This window comes from Lissotriton vulgaris, chromosome 1_1 (genome assembly GCF_964263255.1).
Source record: "Lissotriton vulgaris chromosome 1_1, aLisVul1.2, whole genome shotgun sequence".
Taxonomy (NCBI): domain Eukaryota; kingdom Metazoa; phylum Chordata; class Amphibia; order Caudata; family Salamandridae; genus Lissotriton; species Lissotriton vulgaris.
Window position 1 is genome coordinate 1,759,673,250 of NC_141685.1, and position 15,989 is coordinate 1,759,689,238.

General features: G+C 45.3%; 1 protein-coding gene across 1 annotated transcript in view; it reads right to left on the minus strand.

Moving 5' to 3' along the window:
- Window positions 1-11,556, minus strand: part of NDUFA12 (NADH:ubiquinone oxidoreductase subunit A12) — a 200,708-nt gene extending 189,152 nt beyond the window's left edge. Inside the window, exon 1 of the mRNA XM_086937950.1 lies at window positions 11,402-11,556. Within this exon, the coding sequence (XP_086794076.1) occupies window positions 11,402-11,490 (89 nt within the window). The 5' untranslated portion in view covers window positions 11,491-11,556. The remainder of the gene's footprint in view (window positions 1-11,401) is intronic.
- Between the last annotated feature and the right edge of the window lie 4,433 nt (window positions 11,557-15,989).

Sequence of the window (15,989 nt, forward strand, 5' to 3'; positions counted from 1 at the left end):
GCGTGCTCCATGCTCCCTCCTCTTTGCTGCTACCGGATACTTGCAGTGGGCCAATGCAGAGAGGGGTAAACTGCAGCTTTTTAAGTGAGCTGCGAGCAGGCACACACAACAACACAAGTGCACTGCCCAGGTCCCCGCACAGAAAGGATATTGTTGTCTGGAGGGCTTTGTGCATCTCTGCTTTTTCGCAGCAGTAAGCTTCGCTCCGTTGGTGGTGGTTGGAGGTTTTGGGTGAACTCCTCATGGAAAGCAGAGTGGCAAAAATCTGCAAACTCCGCCAGCGGAGCACAGTCCAACGCCCACCCTTATTTTAAAACCCATAGGCCTCCTTTTGTTCGAGTCTCTTGGTTGGGAGCAGTCAGGAGCCTCACACTGGATGTAAATGAAGTGGAGAGGAAACAAAGGCTCAACCCTGTTAGCTCATCACATTTACTTGAGAGAGGCAGCTTTCCACTTCGTTCAGTCCTTGTTCAGGAGATATGCATGCTCTATAAGAAAATCTGATGTGTTGGTCTTTCCCAGTATTTACACAAAGCAAATTGCATTTATATAGAGGTTATTTCCCCTGAGGAGGCGTTGAAATATTTAAGTACCACTATTTTTTTCTTGTATAGCCCTACTCACCCCAATGCAGGGCGCCAGAGCGCTTTACATCAAAACCTGCATATTACACGTACAATAAATTATATAAGTTTGTAAATGAATGTTCAGGATGTGTTACATAAAACTGGGGCATTGCAAGGTGTAGAAGTCACATATCAACTTCCATAGCTCACTGTGCTATTATCCTCGCAATGCGCTCAAACGTACACATGATAGACCTGCTTAACATATATGTACAGGCTTTAGATCTGATGTCACTTCCTGTGGTGCCACTTCCTATAAAGTTATGGGTTAGGATGCCACTTTCTATAATGTCAATTCCTGTAATGTCATTTGGTGTCATGCGCCATGATGTAGCGCGCTGTGATGTCACGCGCCGTGATGTCACTTGCATACTGCCTAACTAGGTTAGTCTCCCCCACTTCTTTTTTTTAGGTCTTGTGCCCTGGCAACACCTAAAAGAAGCCAACCTATGGGCTTTGCCAGTGCTTGTTACCAGTATCAGATAATTGACTAACAACAAGGATTTATTAGAGTTGAAAAACATTTTCTCCTTTTGAAAGTATGAGTCAAATAAACATTGAAAGGTCTGTGAACGGGACGGTAGTCTTCGAAGTGTCTCAAGCATTTTTTTCTGCAGGCTCCCTGTTACTCACGTATGCTCCTTTTCTCCCAACATCTGTCTGAATCTTTCATTGGCAGATCTCACACATCATCTCTTTCCTCTGCAACAGTCTATTTTAACTCTCTCCTCCATGCACTTCCTTTTGTCTCCTATTCACTACTCCTACACACTAAATGTACCCATTCACCAGAAAGCAGTGTTTTGTTTTACTTTCACTGTCAATATTGCCACAGCTGTGTACCTCCTTTACATGCTTTTGCATAGAATCACAATTCCATTTGACACACATGACCTTTGCTCTGTGTGATTTGCAGAGAGGCCAAGGAATTGATGTGCATGCATGTTGTACTCGTTTTATGAGCCACTGACAGGCAGATTGAGTAACTGACACTGCCTTCAGGCTTAATTTTAGAGCTCCCACTTGTGGCTGATTATAAATACCAACTCACAACCAGAGCTCACTGAGTCCTAGTGACGTCACAGTTCACATTAAGCGCTATCCAAGATTAATAAGCTGCACGAAAAAACTACAAAACCTAAACCATTGTTGAAACAGCAAACATTTTCGGCGAATGCAAGATTAAGTAAAACATCTAAAATGTAAATAGGAACTGCAACGCTGGCCTAGATTACTTTAGTGGTTTTTACAGCGATTGTTTACCCGGTCTGTGTTTTTTGCCTGTACAGTGTAGGACATTAGGATATGGCCCGAAAGGGACCAGTTTCAATGTCCGTTTTCAATTACTGACTGTTCTGAGATATGGATTAACTCGGGCCACTTAAAGGCCTGAACACTCTCGCTTTCAGGGACATGCATAGACTTTCTGGGACTTTTTCGGGGCGTTTTAGGGACGCATACACAGAGGTACACTTAAACCCACACACACTAATGCATATTTTTGCAGTGTTGTATGGTATTTTAATGTAAAGAGTGCACTGTTCACACGTCTGTCGTGTTTTTTTTTCCTTAGGCAAAGACAGAAGCAGGCAGGTGCCGAGAGATACGCCCACGCACAGCCTCGCGCCCTGTTCCGGAGGTATCCCGTGACCAGCGTGCTACACATTACCGAACGGTGGCTAATCTGTAAGAGTCGGTCACTGCCGCCCTGGCTCGAGGTGCGCTGTGTTTTCGGACTCCAAAGATCCGGCCCGTTTGGTCAAGCGCTGTGACCACCCTACCTTCCTCGGAAGCGGTCGTCGCTCCTAACGCTCCCTGATCCTCCCGACTTACTGCTCTGCTCTCTGCTGCCTGGGATCTGCTGCTTGACATCGTAGCGCCATACTGATCATTGCTGCCTGGTATCGTAGCGCTACACTGCTCATTGCTGCCTGCGATCGTAGCGCTATACTGCTCACTGGTTTTATTTCCTTTTGGGTACTGCTCGCATTGCCTGTTGCTGCATTTTTGCCTGATTCGCCTGATTACCACTGCCCATTCCACAGCGTCACTCGAACTCTGCCCCAATATCGTACTGTTTGTCTTTGTTTAGGTTTCCATTTTGTTGTTGAGCCAGTCCCTCCAGCCCGCCCCCGCCTCCCATGTGAGAGCCCCTCGCTCCGCCCCTCTTCTATCCACATATGTCAGATGTCTTCTCGCCCAGCGATCGCGCCCCATACGCGCCGAAGGTAAGCCCGTCTGCGCCCGTTCGCGCCAAGCCCGCGCCCAGCGCCAGACCCCCTGGCCCCCGTCCCATCCACCCCACCCGCATTACATACACCGCCTCCACCCTCTTAGCCCTTAACCCCGGTCGACTCCTCAACTGCGCCCAAGCCGCCCCTGGACACACCCATGGACCCTTCACATGCAACTCCTGCAAGTTTGACGGCACCAAGACTAACTCCTCATCCACTAACACCAAACAGAGACCTGACACCAACCACCTAAAATGCATCCTGCTCAACACCCGCTCGGTCCACAGACACGCCATCGACCTCTGGAATCTACTAGACACCATCTCTCCGGACGTCGCCTTCCTAACAGAAACATGGATGAACGCCTCCTCAGCCCCAGACATCACCATTGCCATCCCGGAAGGCTACAAGATCATCCGAATAGACCGCACCAAGAAAACAGGAGGAGGCATCGCTATCGTCCATAAGAATTCCATCCGCATCTCAACCAGCTGACGTCACCCTCGCTAGCGCCTAACACCTTCACTTCCAGATCCACACCGACTCCAAGACCACAGTCAGAGGCACCCTCCTCTACAGGCCACCAGGACCCCGTGCACAATTCTGTGAAGACATCACTGACTTTATCACCCCACACGCCCTCCCCTCCGAGGACTACATTCTGTTGGGAGACCTCAATTTTCACCTGGAAAAAAACAACGACAGCAACACCACCACCCTTCTGGACAATCTTGCCAACCTCGGACTCAAACAACTTGTTAATACCCTCACTCACTACGCAGGTCACACACTCGACCCTATCTTCACCTCCAGCAAACATATCTCCTTCAGTCACACCACAGCTCTCCATTGGACGGACCACAGCTGCGTTCACTTTATCTACAAAAAGACCACAACCCACAACCACCCTCAACCTACTCTGCGAAGAAACTGGAACAAAATCACCATCGACCAGATCTCCTCATCGTTTCTTCAAAACCCCCCTGCCCACTCTTCGAACCCCAACCAAGCAGCCATTAACCTCACTCAATGGCTAACCAACAGCGCAGACAACCTAGCACCCCAGAACGTCAAATCAAACTAGGCAACAAAAACGCCCCCTGGTTCAACGATGATCTTAAAAAATCCAAGAAACTCTGTCGCTCCCTTGAGAAGGCATGGAAAAAAGACCCAAACACCAGCACCAGGGACGCCTTCAAAAACGCCACCCGCATACACCTCCAACTGATCCGGACTGCCAAGAAAGCCGCATTCAAAGACCGACTAGACAACAACGCCCACAACAGCAAGGAATTATTCAACATCGTCAAAGAGTTTACCAACCCCACTGCCACTCCAACGACATCACTCCCTCTCAAGCCCTCTGCGACTCCCTAGCTTCGTTCTTCCACGACAAAATCGCAGACATCCACAACAGCTTCGTCAACCAACCCGGAGACCAACCCACCCAACCTTCTGCCGTACCTTCACCCCCCTTGAACATCCTTAATGACTGGAACCTAATCTCCACTGAGGACACCATCCGCCTGATGAACTCCATCCACTCAGGATCCCCCACAGACCCATGCCCTCACCACATCTTCAACAAAGCAGATTCCATCATAGCACCACATCTCCGAGAAGTCATTAACTGCTCCCTCAACTCCGCCACCATCCCGGAAAGCTGGAAACATGCCGAACTCAGCGCCCTTATGAAAAAACCCACAGCGGACCCCACCGAACTCAAAAACTACCGCACCATCTCGCTCCTTCCATTCCCGGCCAAAGTCATCGAGAAAGCTGTCAACAACCAGCTCGCCGCCTTGATCGAAACCAACAAATCCCTCGACTCCTCACAGTCCGGCTTCCAAGCCAAACACAGCACTGAGACCGCACTCATCGCAGCAACAGACGACATTCGAACTCTACTGGACAATGGAGACACAGTCGCCCTCATCCTCCTCGACCTCTCCGCAGCCTTCGGCACAGTCTGTCATAGCACCCTGTTACAACGCCTCAGAAACATCGGAATCCAAGGAAAAGCACTGGAATGGATCACCTCGCTCCTTGCCGGAAGAACCCAGAGAGTATGCCTCCCACCATTCAAGTCAGAGGCCTCTGAAGTCATTTGCGGCGTGCCACAAGGATCCTCACTCAGTCCCACCCTCTTCAACGTATACATGAGCCCCTTCGCGGCCATCGCACGCCAACACAACCTCAACATCATCTCCTACGCTGATGACACTCAACTGATCCTCTCACTCACCAAAGACCCTAACACCGCCAAAACCAACCTACATGAAGGAATGAAAGAAGTAGCCGAGTGGATGAAGCACAGCCGTCTGAAACTGAATTTCGACAAAACAGAAGTCCTTATCTTAGGTACCTCCCCCTCTGCCTGGGACGACTCTTGGTGGCCAGAGTCCCTTGGAAAAGCACCCATCCCGACAGACCACGCACGGAACCTGGGCCTCATTCTGGACTCCTCACTCTCGATGACCAGACAAGTCAACGCCGTTTCTTCGTCTTGCTTCAACATTCTTCGCATACTCAAAAAAACATTTCGCTGGATCCCCACCGAAACTAGAAAAACGGTCACCCACGCACTGGTTACAAGCCGACTGGACTACGGAAACACCCTATACGCCGGTACAACCGCAAAACTTCAGAAAAAACTCCAACGCATCCAGAACGCTTCAGCCAGACTCATACTAGACATCCCGCGTAATGACCACATTTCTGGTCACCTGAAAACCCTCCACTGGCTCCCCGTCAATAAGAGGATAACATTCCGCCTCCTAACCCACGCACACAAAGCACTTTACGAACTTGGACCCGAATGCCTCAACACACGACTCTCCTTCTACACCCCCTCCCGCCAGCTACGCTCCTCCAACCAAGCCCTTGCTGCTGTACCTCGCATCAACAAAACCACCATGGGAGGAAGATCCTTCTCCTACCTGGCGGCTAAAACCTGGAACTCACTTCCCATTCACCTTCGCCTCACTCAGAACCACCTAGCATTCAGAAAGCAACTTAAAACCTGGATATTCGACAAGTAATTCCCCACCCTTCTCCAAGCGCCTTGAGACCCTCTGGGTATGTAGCGCGCTATATAAATTAATTGAATTGAATTGAAATTGAAAGACCGGATCAGCACCTGACTTACGCTGGGCTATGCTTCTCTGGTATTTCTTTTAAATGAACTCATCAGGCGCCTGTGGGGTTCCCAGCACTTTTGACCGATATGTAAAGAATTCGGAAGAAGTGGTGCAAGACGGTGCAAACACCTCATGGCGGAAACATGGGAACCGTCAGGAAGTACAGGATGGGGTCCACGAAGCTTTTGAGGCTGGCCAGCCCCCGAGTCACCTGGTACTTGTCGTAGACCCGGTCAGTGAAGGAGCAGAGCTCCGGGGCTTGGAAGGCGTGCGCGCGGGTATCATAAAAAAAGATTGCTTTCACTTTCGTAAAATGCCGCGAGTGGTGCACGCGTGCCACAGCGAGCCATATGGTGTCTATTACGCGCAGAAATGAGAGTAATAGACACCAATGGGCCAGGGGCAGAGCTATGGGCCAGGGGCGGAGCTATGCGCCCGCCATTGTGTGAGAGGTTTAAAACAAACACGCACGCAAAGGCCAATAGCAGGCCGCAAAACAAAAAAAACACGCACAAGCGTGTGGAATTTGTGGAATGTACAGGCCCATTTCTGAAACGCTAGTAAGTGGGCTTTTCGCTTCGCGAGACCTAAAAAGGGAAAGCAAAAGGTCGAACAGGTTAGCAAAAAGGCAGCCAATACAGGGGAGACAGTTCGCAACGTCAGAAGAGAAATTATAGACTCCCGGACTTGTTGAGTTGGAGACATTTTAGGTCGGTTTTAAAGCAGAGGTAAGCGGGGCAGCAGTGCTTGTCCCTAGGGAGGGCATTCCAGATACTCGGAGCATTTCCGGAGAAGGAGAGAGTTTGGGTGGATTTCTTTTTTAGTATCGGGGGGAGGAGGAGTGCTGTGGAGCTTCCCATCAGTCTGGAGCAGCCTGTTTCTTTGAGTTTGTTTGTTAGGTACAACGGAGATTGTGAGTGGAGAGCTTTGTGCGTGATGCAGGCAGTCTTATAAAAACATCTACCTTCAATGGGAAGCCAATTTAGGGATTTGAGGGCAGGCGTGATGTGGTCAAATCGTTTACAGTTGGTAATTAGCCTGGCCGCCAGGTTGAGCACAGCTCTTAGAGGGGCTAGGTGAACTTTAGGGTTCCAGGGAGGATGGCATTGCTGTAGTCAAGTTTGGAGAGTACTAATTATTGTACTACACATTTGAGGTCTTCTTGAGGGAAGAAGGGTTTGATTTTTTGGAGGTGTCTGAGAGTGAAAAGTGCTCCTTTGGCCAAGTTATTTACATGGTCCTTCAGTGCCAAATTGTTGTCAAGAATGAAACCTAGGGATTTTGCTTAGTTGGATAAGGTGAGCGGACAGTTGAGGGCATTTAGATCAGAGATTAAGCCTTGGATGGGGAGATGGTTGCATTTAGGAGAGAAAAGAATAATTTCAGTTTTGTTGGGGCTCAATTTAAGATGGCTAGAGTAAAACCAAGAATGAATCTTGCTCAGGGTGTTGTTTAAATGGAGAACATCAGTATGGGATTTGATCTTTTAGTTGGGTGTCATTGTAATAGAGGTGATAGCTGATCCGGGCTTGTTTCAAAATAAGTAATGGGGTTCCATAAAGAGGTTGAAGAGAGAGGGGGAGAGCATTGACCCCTGGGGGACGCCCAGGGAGACAGGGGTGGGATTGGAGAAGCAGGAGTTGATTGTTATTTGTTGTGTTCTGTGTTGGAGGTAGGAGGTGAACCATTTTAGGACCAATCCATTCATACCCAAGCGAGCTTTCAGCGATTCCAGTAAGGAAGAATGATTGACTGTATCGAATGCTGCAAAGAAGTCAAGGAGGAAAAGAAGGCAGGCCTCTCCATTGTCTAGGGAGCAATGAATGTCATCCACAATGTTCAGCATAGTGGTTTCTGTGCTATAGCCTTTCCTGAAACCTGATTGGAAGGTATCAAGTAAGTTGATTTTGCCTATGTGGTTGTCCAGTTGGAGTAAAGGATATTTCTCCGGGGTTTTGGATAGAAGTGGGAGGTTGGAAATGGGATGGAGGTTGTGAAGATCATTAGGGTCAGCATTAAGGTTTTTAAGAATGGGAGTGATATGCCCAAGTTGGAGGGAGTCTGGGACGCATCCAGTGGCAAAGGAGGTGTTAATGATTTTTGTCCAACATGGGGCAATGATGTGGTATGGTTGTGCACTAGGTTAGATGGGAGTGGGTCTTTGGTGTGCAAGGTCGGCTTTAATTTCGCAATGACATTGAAGACTTCGAGCTCAGTCAAAGGATAGAAATTAGACCAGGAAGCATTATTTTTCAGTTGTAAGTTGGAGATAACGTCACAAGAGTTAGTTGGAATAGGTAGGGGAGTGTGAGGATTAGGCGGGAGAAACAAGGCCCAAAAAGGAGGTACATCTGTAGAAATTTGGAGGCAGGGCCTGACTTTGAGGGAGGGACTGATCAATTTTAGCAATTTTTTTTTGAGAAGTTGGCAATTACCTCACATCTTTCGATTGAGACCATCAGCTCTATAGGGGCAGATGAAGACTGTTTTCTGACAATTTTAAAGAGTTCTCTGGGCCTGTTTATGGCACGATCAAGTTGGGCACAAAAGAAAGATGTCTTTTCATTGAAAATGTGCTTCTTACATGTTGATCTTGCAGATCTGAGGAGGGCAAGATGGGAGGGAGAGAGGTGTTGTCTCCATGTTCTTTCAGCTAGTCTAAGTGGTCTTCTTTCAATATTGAGTTTGGGATTGAACCAAAAATTGGATTGCATTTTTATTTGTTATTTTTTGATTGAATGGTGCGACTTGATCCAGGACATCACTAATGGCCTTATTGAAATGTTCAGTGAGCTCATTAACGTTATGGGAGAGAGGGAGGAGTTTTTGTTGGGCTTGGAGTTTGGACTCTAGTTCACTGGGGGGGTTGGAGGGGGTTGTTTAAGGTTTCAGGCCCACATCTTGGGTTTGTTATTAACTGGTGTGGGGAGTAGGGCGCAGGTTGAGATGTTGGACAGAATGAGATGGTGGTCAGACCAGTCAATTGGGATGATGTCGGTAAGGGAGACCAGGTCACTGTTAGAGATGATTGCGTCAAGTGTGGCCCCTGTGATATGGGGTTGGATTGTTGCATAGTTGCTTAGGGTCATTCAGCTCAAGAAGGTTAATGAGGCGCCTAACGGTGGGATCATTAGCATTATTCCAATCAATGTTAAAATCTCCTAAAAACAGGTTTTTAGAGGCAGAAAGGAAGAAGTGAATTAAGAGGTCAGATAATTCTTCAGCAAAGAGGAGGGGCTCACCCAGGTGGTGTTTAACTTATTAAATCTAATGACACAGCTTCTAAAAAAAGTGAACAAGGTATTCAGTACAATACAGAACTAAATGGACACCGACAACCTCAGCCTCAGTAAGGATAAAACGAAGTTATTGGTGGGTAGGTCTGACTCCCTTTGTGAATCTAATTAAGAAGCATTTGCCAGCTTCAATGTAGTGCAGACTGTAATTATTCCAATGGAGAACTGTAATATAGTCGGCATCATATTCAACAGCAGTATGTCTTCGGGCTGTCAAACTAATGACAGGATTTCTTTGATAAGCTACCACTTGAAACTGCTGAGACCCATAAGATACAACAGTCAAATGCATTCCAGCTAAAAATCATGTATCTCCTTGTCTCAGAGACATGCTTGCTAGATGGCGTGCTTCTGGTGTAGAAGAGACTACAGTTTAAAGATCGCGCCTTGGCACATTAAACTGGTCATGATTTGTTTAGCTCATTGATATCTTGAAGGTTAATTTCGGTTATACCACTCTGAAAGAGATCTAAAGGCATGTTTTTCTCCTGTAACTCAGAATCCAGATAGATATCCTGGGAAGGCTGATGGTGCGTTGCCCATACAGTAACATCTGTGTGAAATTTTTATTTCACTTTCGAATATGCATTCCTTTAGAATGAGGACAAAAATCTCTTCTAAGAACATATTTTTTGACATGGTACGATTGTCTTGGCCTATACGCTGAATGTTCCCACTGTAAATAGAACTTGATCTAACTGTGAGACAATGGTGAAATATATTGGGTTAGGACAGAGGGGTGTTAGTAGTGTAATAAGCTAAATGTTACAATGTTATTAGCAATAGTACTCCTAGGAAATCTTATGGTGCCTAGATAAGAGACCTCGGGTGCTTTTCATACTACATTTCCTTATTGTCTCATTTTTGTATCATTTGATTAGTAAATTAACAAAACATATTTTAAGAAAAACAGACAGACCGAGATTTCTCTGTCAGGCACTTAAATCGAGAAACAACCATTAGAGGGTGCTTTAGCTGAGGTTTAATATCATTCTTGCACGAGTGGCTTTAAGCTATCCACCACGGAACAGGTAGCTAAAAGAGGTGTACACAATGCCTTGCTCCTGATGTATGATCAATAAAAATAAATAAAAAAAGCTTGTCCATTCAATACATTAATTCTCTCGGCCAACTACGAAGGGAGAGAGAATTCTAAAGTCATTGTTGCCCATCGTTGTCGCTTTCAAAGGCATACACTTTAAATCATGGGACATTAGTGTTCCTGTCGAGACAAGAAATATGTCAAATATCAGCGCAAAATAAACACGGAAATGTTAACCGTTATAAGCATAAGCAAAGTGAAAATCTGGCAGCTATTTACATGCCTCTGAACGCATCCTGATGCGAGGGTCTCGTCATCTTTGAGCTTACCTTTACCTTCCAAACAAGCAAAATGCCACCCGTACACTACAACGGGATTACCCGACTTGAACACCACAAAGTGTCACCCTCTACAACGAGCCATCTCCATTCAAGTCAATAGAAGCACAATTAAAAGTTTCTTACTAAAGTGCATACATACATTTCCGCATTTAGCAATACATTCGGGGAAAAGGTTTTACTGAATGACAGCTATCAAGGTGCCTTCTAGATTTGAGGATACACTTTCCAAGATACTGGAAACTGTTAACCTATAAAATACGTAACAGAGGCGGCCATGTTGGTAAGGGTTTCAGTCAAATGCTAAACGATAAAGACAAGCAATATGAATCCATTTGTTTATGGGAAAGCCGTAACAATTACACACAATTTCAAAAACATGCGCCCTATACAGTAATAATAGATTAGCATTCTAATATACGGAAAAAAAACTGGTATGCTTTCCAAAATAGCTCGTAATTGGCAATCTAGAAATCTCACATAAACCTGGGTTCTTCACACGAATTAAAAACAAAGCTTTCAAATATTAATTTGCAAACTAGTTCCGGCTATAGAAACGCTAGCAATTCCAAAACATTGTCGCGTTACCAATGCAGTCCCTTTTTTCTTTCCATTAGTTTGTACCATGCAAGGTGACACAAGTGACATGGAGGAGTGGGGCATTCGAAAGCATGAATTCGTCAAAGGGCATATTAAAGACATGATGCATAGCCGCTTGGCTTTACCGTAGGAGCTGCCAGATGGCACCACGGATACCGCCGTGCCCGCTGATCTGACCCCAGGCACGCCGCAAAACCTGGCGGTACTCTGCCATCTTTGCTGTTGAAAGTACTGGTGATGTGTGCAGCTGAATAATTTGTCCCTCCCTGCGGAGTCATTGGTAAACAGTTCCGGGGCAATCCAGTTCCTAGAGAGTTGCTATTCTAACCACAAGTGGGCGCTGTTTCCATTTCTACAATCTCCGATTAAGAAATCAATAGAAGGTCATTTTAGGAGTTACTTAAAACATTAACAACATCGGTTATAAACAGAAACCAGCGCCCATCTTTAAATTATAAAAATGAAAACGTTCTCCAGACTTGCCACCTTACGGCTTTATAAGTTGTAGCGTTCTAATCTAGGATCCTGATCGATACTGTGACCTTATGCCCCTATTCGGCTATAACTCCATTTATTCCCTATATTGGCATAACTGTTCAAGTGCAATATTCAGAAACTCGTCTCTGGCCTCACACGAACAGAGCCACATTTCAGAATAGCTTTCTCTGCCACTTCCTTTGCAACCAATTAGTGCAATGACATAGCAGAAGTTACTATCTGAGATTCCTAGATTAACACTCCGAGTTCTTCAACAAGATAAAAACTCAGCAAACCTGGAAATCCCCGCTTGCTGTGTTTTGATTAGTAATAGAACTCTAATGAGCACTGATAGACAATCACTTCCTAGTGACATCTTTATTGACGTCTTATGTCCAAAAACTTACGTCAAACAAGGCACCTTTCAGGTATAAATATTACCAACGTTGCCTTAAGCAAAGGCTGCTGCTGTCTCATTGCTAGCTGTCTGCTGATGTTTTCGCTGAAGCAATCAATGCCATTGCTGCTGCAGAAGCTGTCATGCTGATGATACCATAGCTGCTATCGCTACTGCTATCGCTGCCAACTAGCGAACGATGGTGTGGTGAACTTAGGAGCTGAACAGCCGTCCCCTGCAAAGAGCCCAGCAGATGCAAGCTGCCCGCGGACGCTGCCCCTCCTCCTCCTCCTCGACACGCTGAGAAGAGACGCTGTCTTTCTCCTGCAGAGAAATCCAGCTCCGGCGTTTCTGGTCTCCCCCTGCGGGTGACTGGGATATCGAGTCCTGAGGGAGATACCAGACCTCCATCATTCTATTCCAGAGGTATGGTGTTGACTAAACCCTTAGAGAGAATTCTTGAAGCAAACCTTGGCAAAACCAACTTAAACTAAAGCTACTTACTTACTCCCCTCCCAAGTTTAGGCTTAGGTCAGGTACACTGGGGTAGGCGTAGTTAGAAGCACCAGTTGAGTATTTTAGCCTAATGTATATATGAATGTATATATGTTTTATTCCTTTTAAACCATTGTATGGCTAAGAAACCATATCAATGCTTTTACAGTATTATTTCGCAATACTTATCTTACTGTACTTACTTTTTATAATAACGAGTCTTGCAATTGTGGCAATTCATTTCTCTTGTACGAGAAGAAAGACTGTTCAATAAATGTTACCCTTTATTGACAACGCCCGTCTCTCTATTCTCTACATATTGTGAAAGTAAACTGCACAACCTGACTGAGTAAAATAACTGTCTATTGTTTCACACGACCCTAGAGATTGACTCTTGATCTGAGGAGCAAAGTTGTCATGTTGCACGGTTGTTGGAAAACTGAATCCCTTCTTGGCTGTGCCAGGGAAGCTGATCACTTCCTATTTCAGTCAAGAAAGTTTCCAGTGACCTCTGAGCTAGTTGGTAACAAACCCAATTAAGTTTAGCATAGTCAGTAGAGGCCTGGAAGATCCGCACTTCTACGTCGATACTACTGTTTATGTTATTCCAATGCGCAGGGCCTATTGGGAAAATAGGAACTACACTACAAAGTAACATTTAACTAAGTTAACAGGTTTGTGAAACCCGACACCAGCCCACCAGTCAATGTCATATGAGAGGTGTTTGTGCAGGTATATCAACTGGAACATTCCACACGCTGATGTATTCTCTGCACATTTTACATGTTTAAACTGATTCCAGATAATGTAGGCCTGTATTTTAAAACGGGCTTATGTTAATTGATTACTTTCTTTGTAAAACATGGAACATATCTTTTTATGTCGAAAAGCTGAAGCAACATTGATAATGTGTTTTGGTAACTTTTCATGTTTCTCAACTAGAAAACAATGTTTTGTTCTTTAGGATTTGAATCTTGATTGAACAGAGGCCTTTTAGCAGCACCTACGAGTGGAAGCAGCCCATATGTTTTACCTGCTAGTTTAAAGCCGCTTGTGAGAAAGTTTTGTATATTTTTATGAGACTGGAATTGTATATTTTCTGTCGTCGATTGGTTGGCTATTCTCAGAAATTAAGTGGTAAGGTAAGGTAAAATTTATTCGCATGATTAACAAAAATCGTACAATTACTACATTCAAAAGTAAACCAGTTTAAAATACAGACCATTACATTTTAAAACAAGCATTTACAATGCAACGGTTTCGCCTTTACAAAAGTTAGAGCTATTGGCATTGTAAATGACAATATTTTTATTTATGTGTTGGTTTTGAAAACAGATAAATAAATGGCATTGTTATTTACAATACCAATAGCATAATCTCTCGCAAATGCTAAACACACACACCCACAGAGAGCCCCCAACAGAGCCCCACCCACACACACACAGAGCCTCCCCCACACAGAGCCTCCCACACACACCCACACAGCCCGGGCGCGAAGCTTGACAAACTGGAAGCCCACGGCATGGGGGTCTCTCCTGAGCCCACCCCCCAGAGTGACCCACTCTTTGGGGGAATTGTCACTTCCCCTGATCCCATTAACACTGTTGGACTACTCCAAGCACCCTGGCGCCTTATTACCTTACGATTGGAGGGCTGGCAGGAGTGAGTGATTGTGTGTGTGAGTGAGTGAGAGAGTGAGTGTGTGTGTGAGTGAGTGTGTGTGTGAGTGAGTATGCGAGTGAATGAGTGAGTGAGAGTGTGTGTGAGTGAGTGAGTGAGTACTTTGCACCATAGCACAACTCTAAATGAAATCACTAAAATAATGTGTTTTCTGCTTTTACACCCCGCCATTTCCTTAAACAACACCCTGCAGCTTTATAGATAGGCCGGTGCAGCATAGTTTTCATTGAATCCGTTAATAGCATGAAAACGACGATCACGCTAAGAAAGCGATTCGAAGCCTTACTAGCGATAGAAGGCACTGTCAGATAATCATAACACACTGCAGCTACCTACAGCTCCTCCAGCCTGAACGGAGTGATCTCTCCCGTATGTTTTACATAGTTCTTCATACAGCCTGCCAGATTTCTAAGCACTGTCGGCTTTTGTCAATAAGAAACGAGGGGAAAGGAGTGATTTGCCCAGGATCACCGCATTAAAGTACTTAGTCACACATGCAGAGCTCTCTGACATCTTTGTTGATCACAGTGCTCTCCGAAAAGGAGCCTCGCACCCAGCGCTTAATTTGCATATTACCGCGCTGCCAGTAAAGCACTGCCATGCTTCTCCCAACCGCATTTAATCCAGCCTTCCAAAGCAGGATAACCTTAGGACTTCCTCACCTTAATTACCCTCCTCCCCACTGGATAGACAAATGCCCTAATTTCAACTAACTGAGCGGTGAATCTGCCCTAGGGTAATTTCATTACTATATGTTGCACTCATTTCCAGGAAAAATTCACTTCACTATTCCGAATGCAGAAATGGAGGTACCACATCCTAATTCCCACTATTTCCCTCGTTCTGAAATGCCACCCTTTGCAAGCTCCCTCTTACATAGACACAAACACACACACACTCTTTAAGGTAGTACCTGGAGGAAAATGTGTTAGCAATTGCCATACAAAGTTTAATGCGGTTCAGATGTAAACACAGTCAGCACCAGAGTCTCCAATTACCTTCGTTAGTCGGAATGGAGTCCTGAGTGCCTCCGCTGTAGACTGATAAAAAATATTCTAAGGTAAAAGCAATGGGAGAAAATAACATTATCGCATAGCGAGAGATTTTAGGAAATACTGTGTAGTTTTGAATTTTAAAGTAAGCAAAACGTTATCTTCTTATCCGACAGATTTCACAAGAAAAGTCCTCCAATTAATGGGTGAAGGACTTCAGGCAGGGAATATCCCCAGGACCCAGCGCAATTTGGGACCAAACCTGAATCTGAAGTGACACAAATACCATTTCTTCCCGATCTGAATTTAACAAGTCACAGAGAATGATCCCTAAGACAAAAAAAATAAACTTATTTTTCCATTTTATGTAACCTTACATCCATCTCCACTTCCAACGTAACTTTCCAGGCTCTGTCCTATTTCTTCTAGGTCAATGGTTCCTTCCTTCCCTTATACGTTAGTTTTCTCGTCATCAACCAGGCATTTCTATCTCATTGGCCGTTTCTCATCAATTGCCATCGCTTTTCCAGCAACAGCCATGTCGTTTCAAACTTCTCTTTTTTATGTGGGGACCTTTACCTAAATTCAAATTAAGTTTGCAGTGTTGCACCACATAAAAGAATGTAAGAGCACCTGCAAACAGAATAAACAGAAGAAGCCACCTGAAAACTG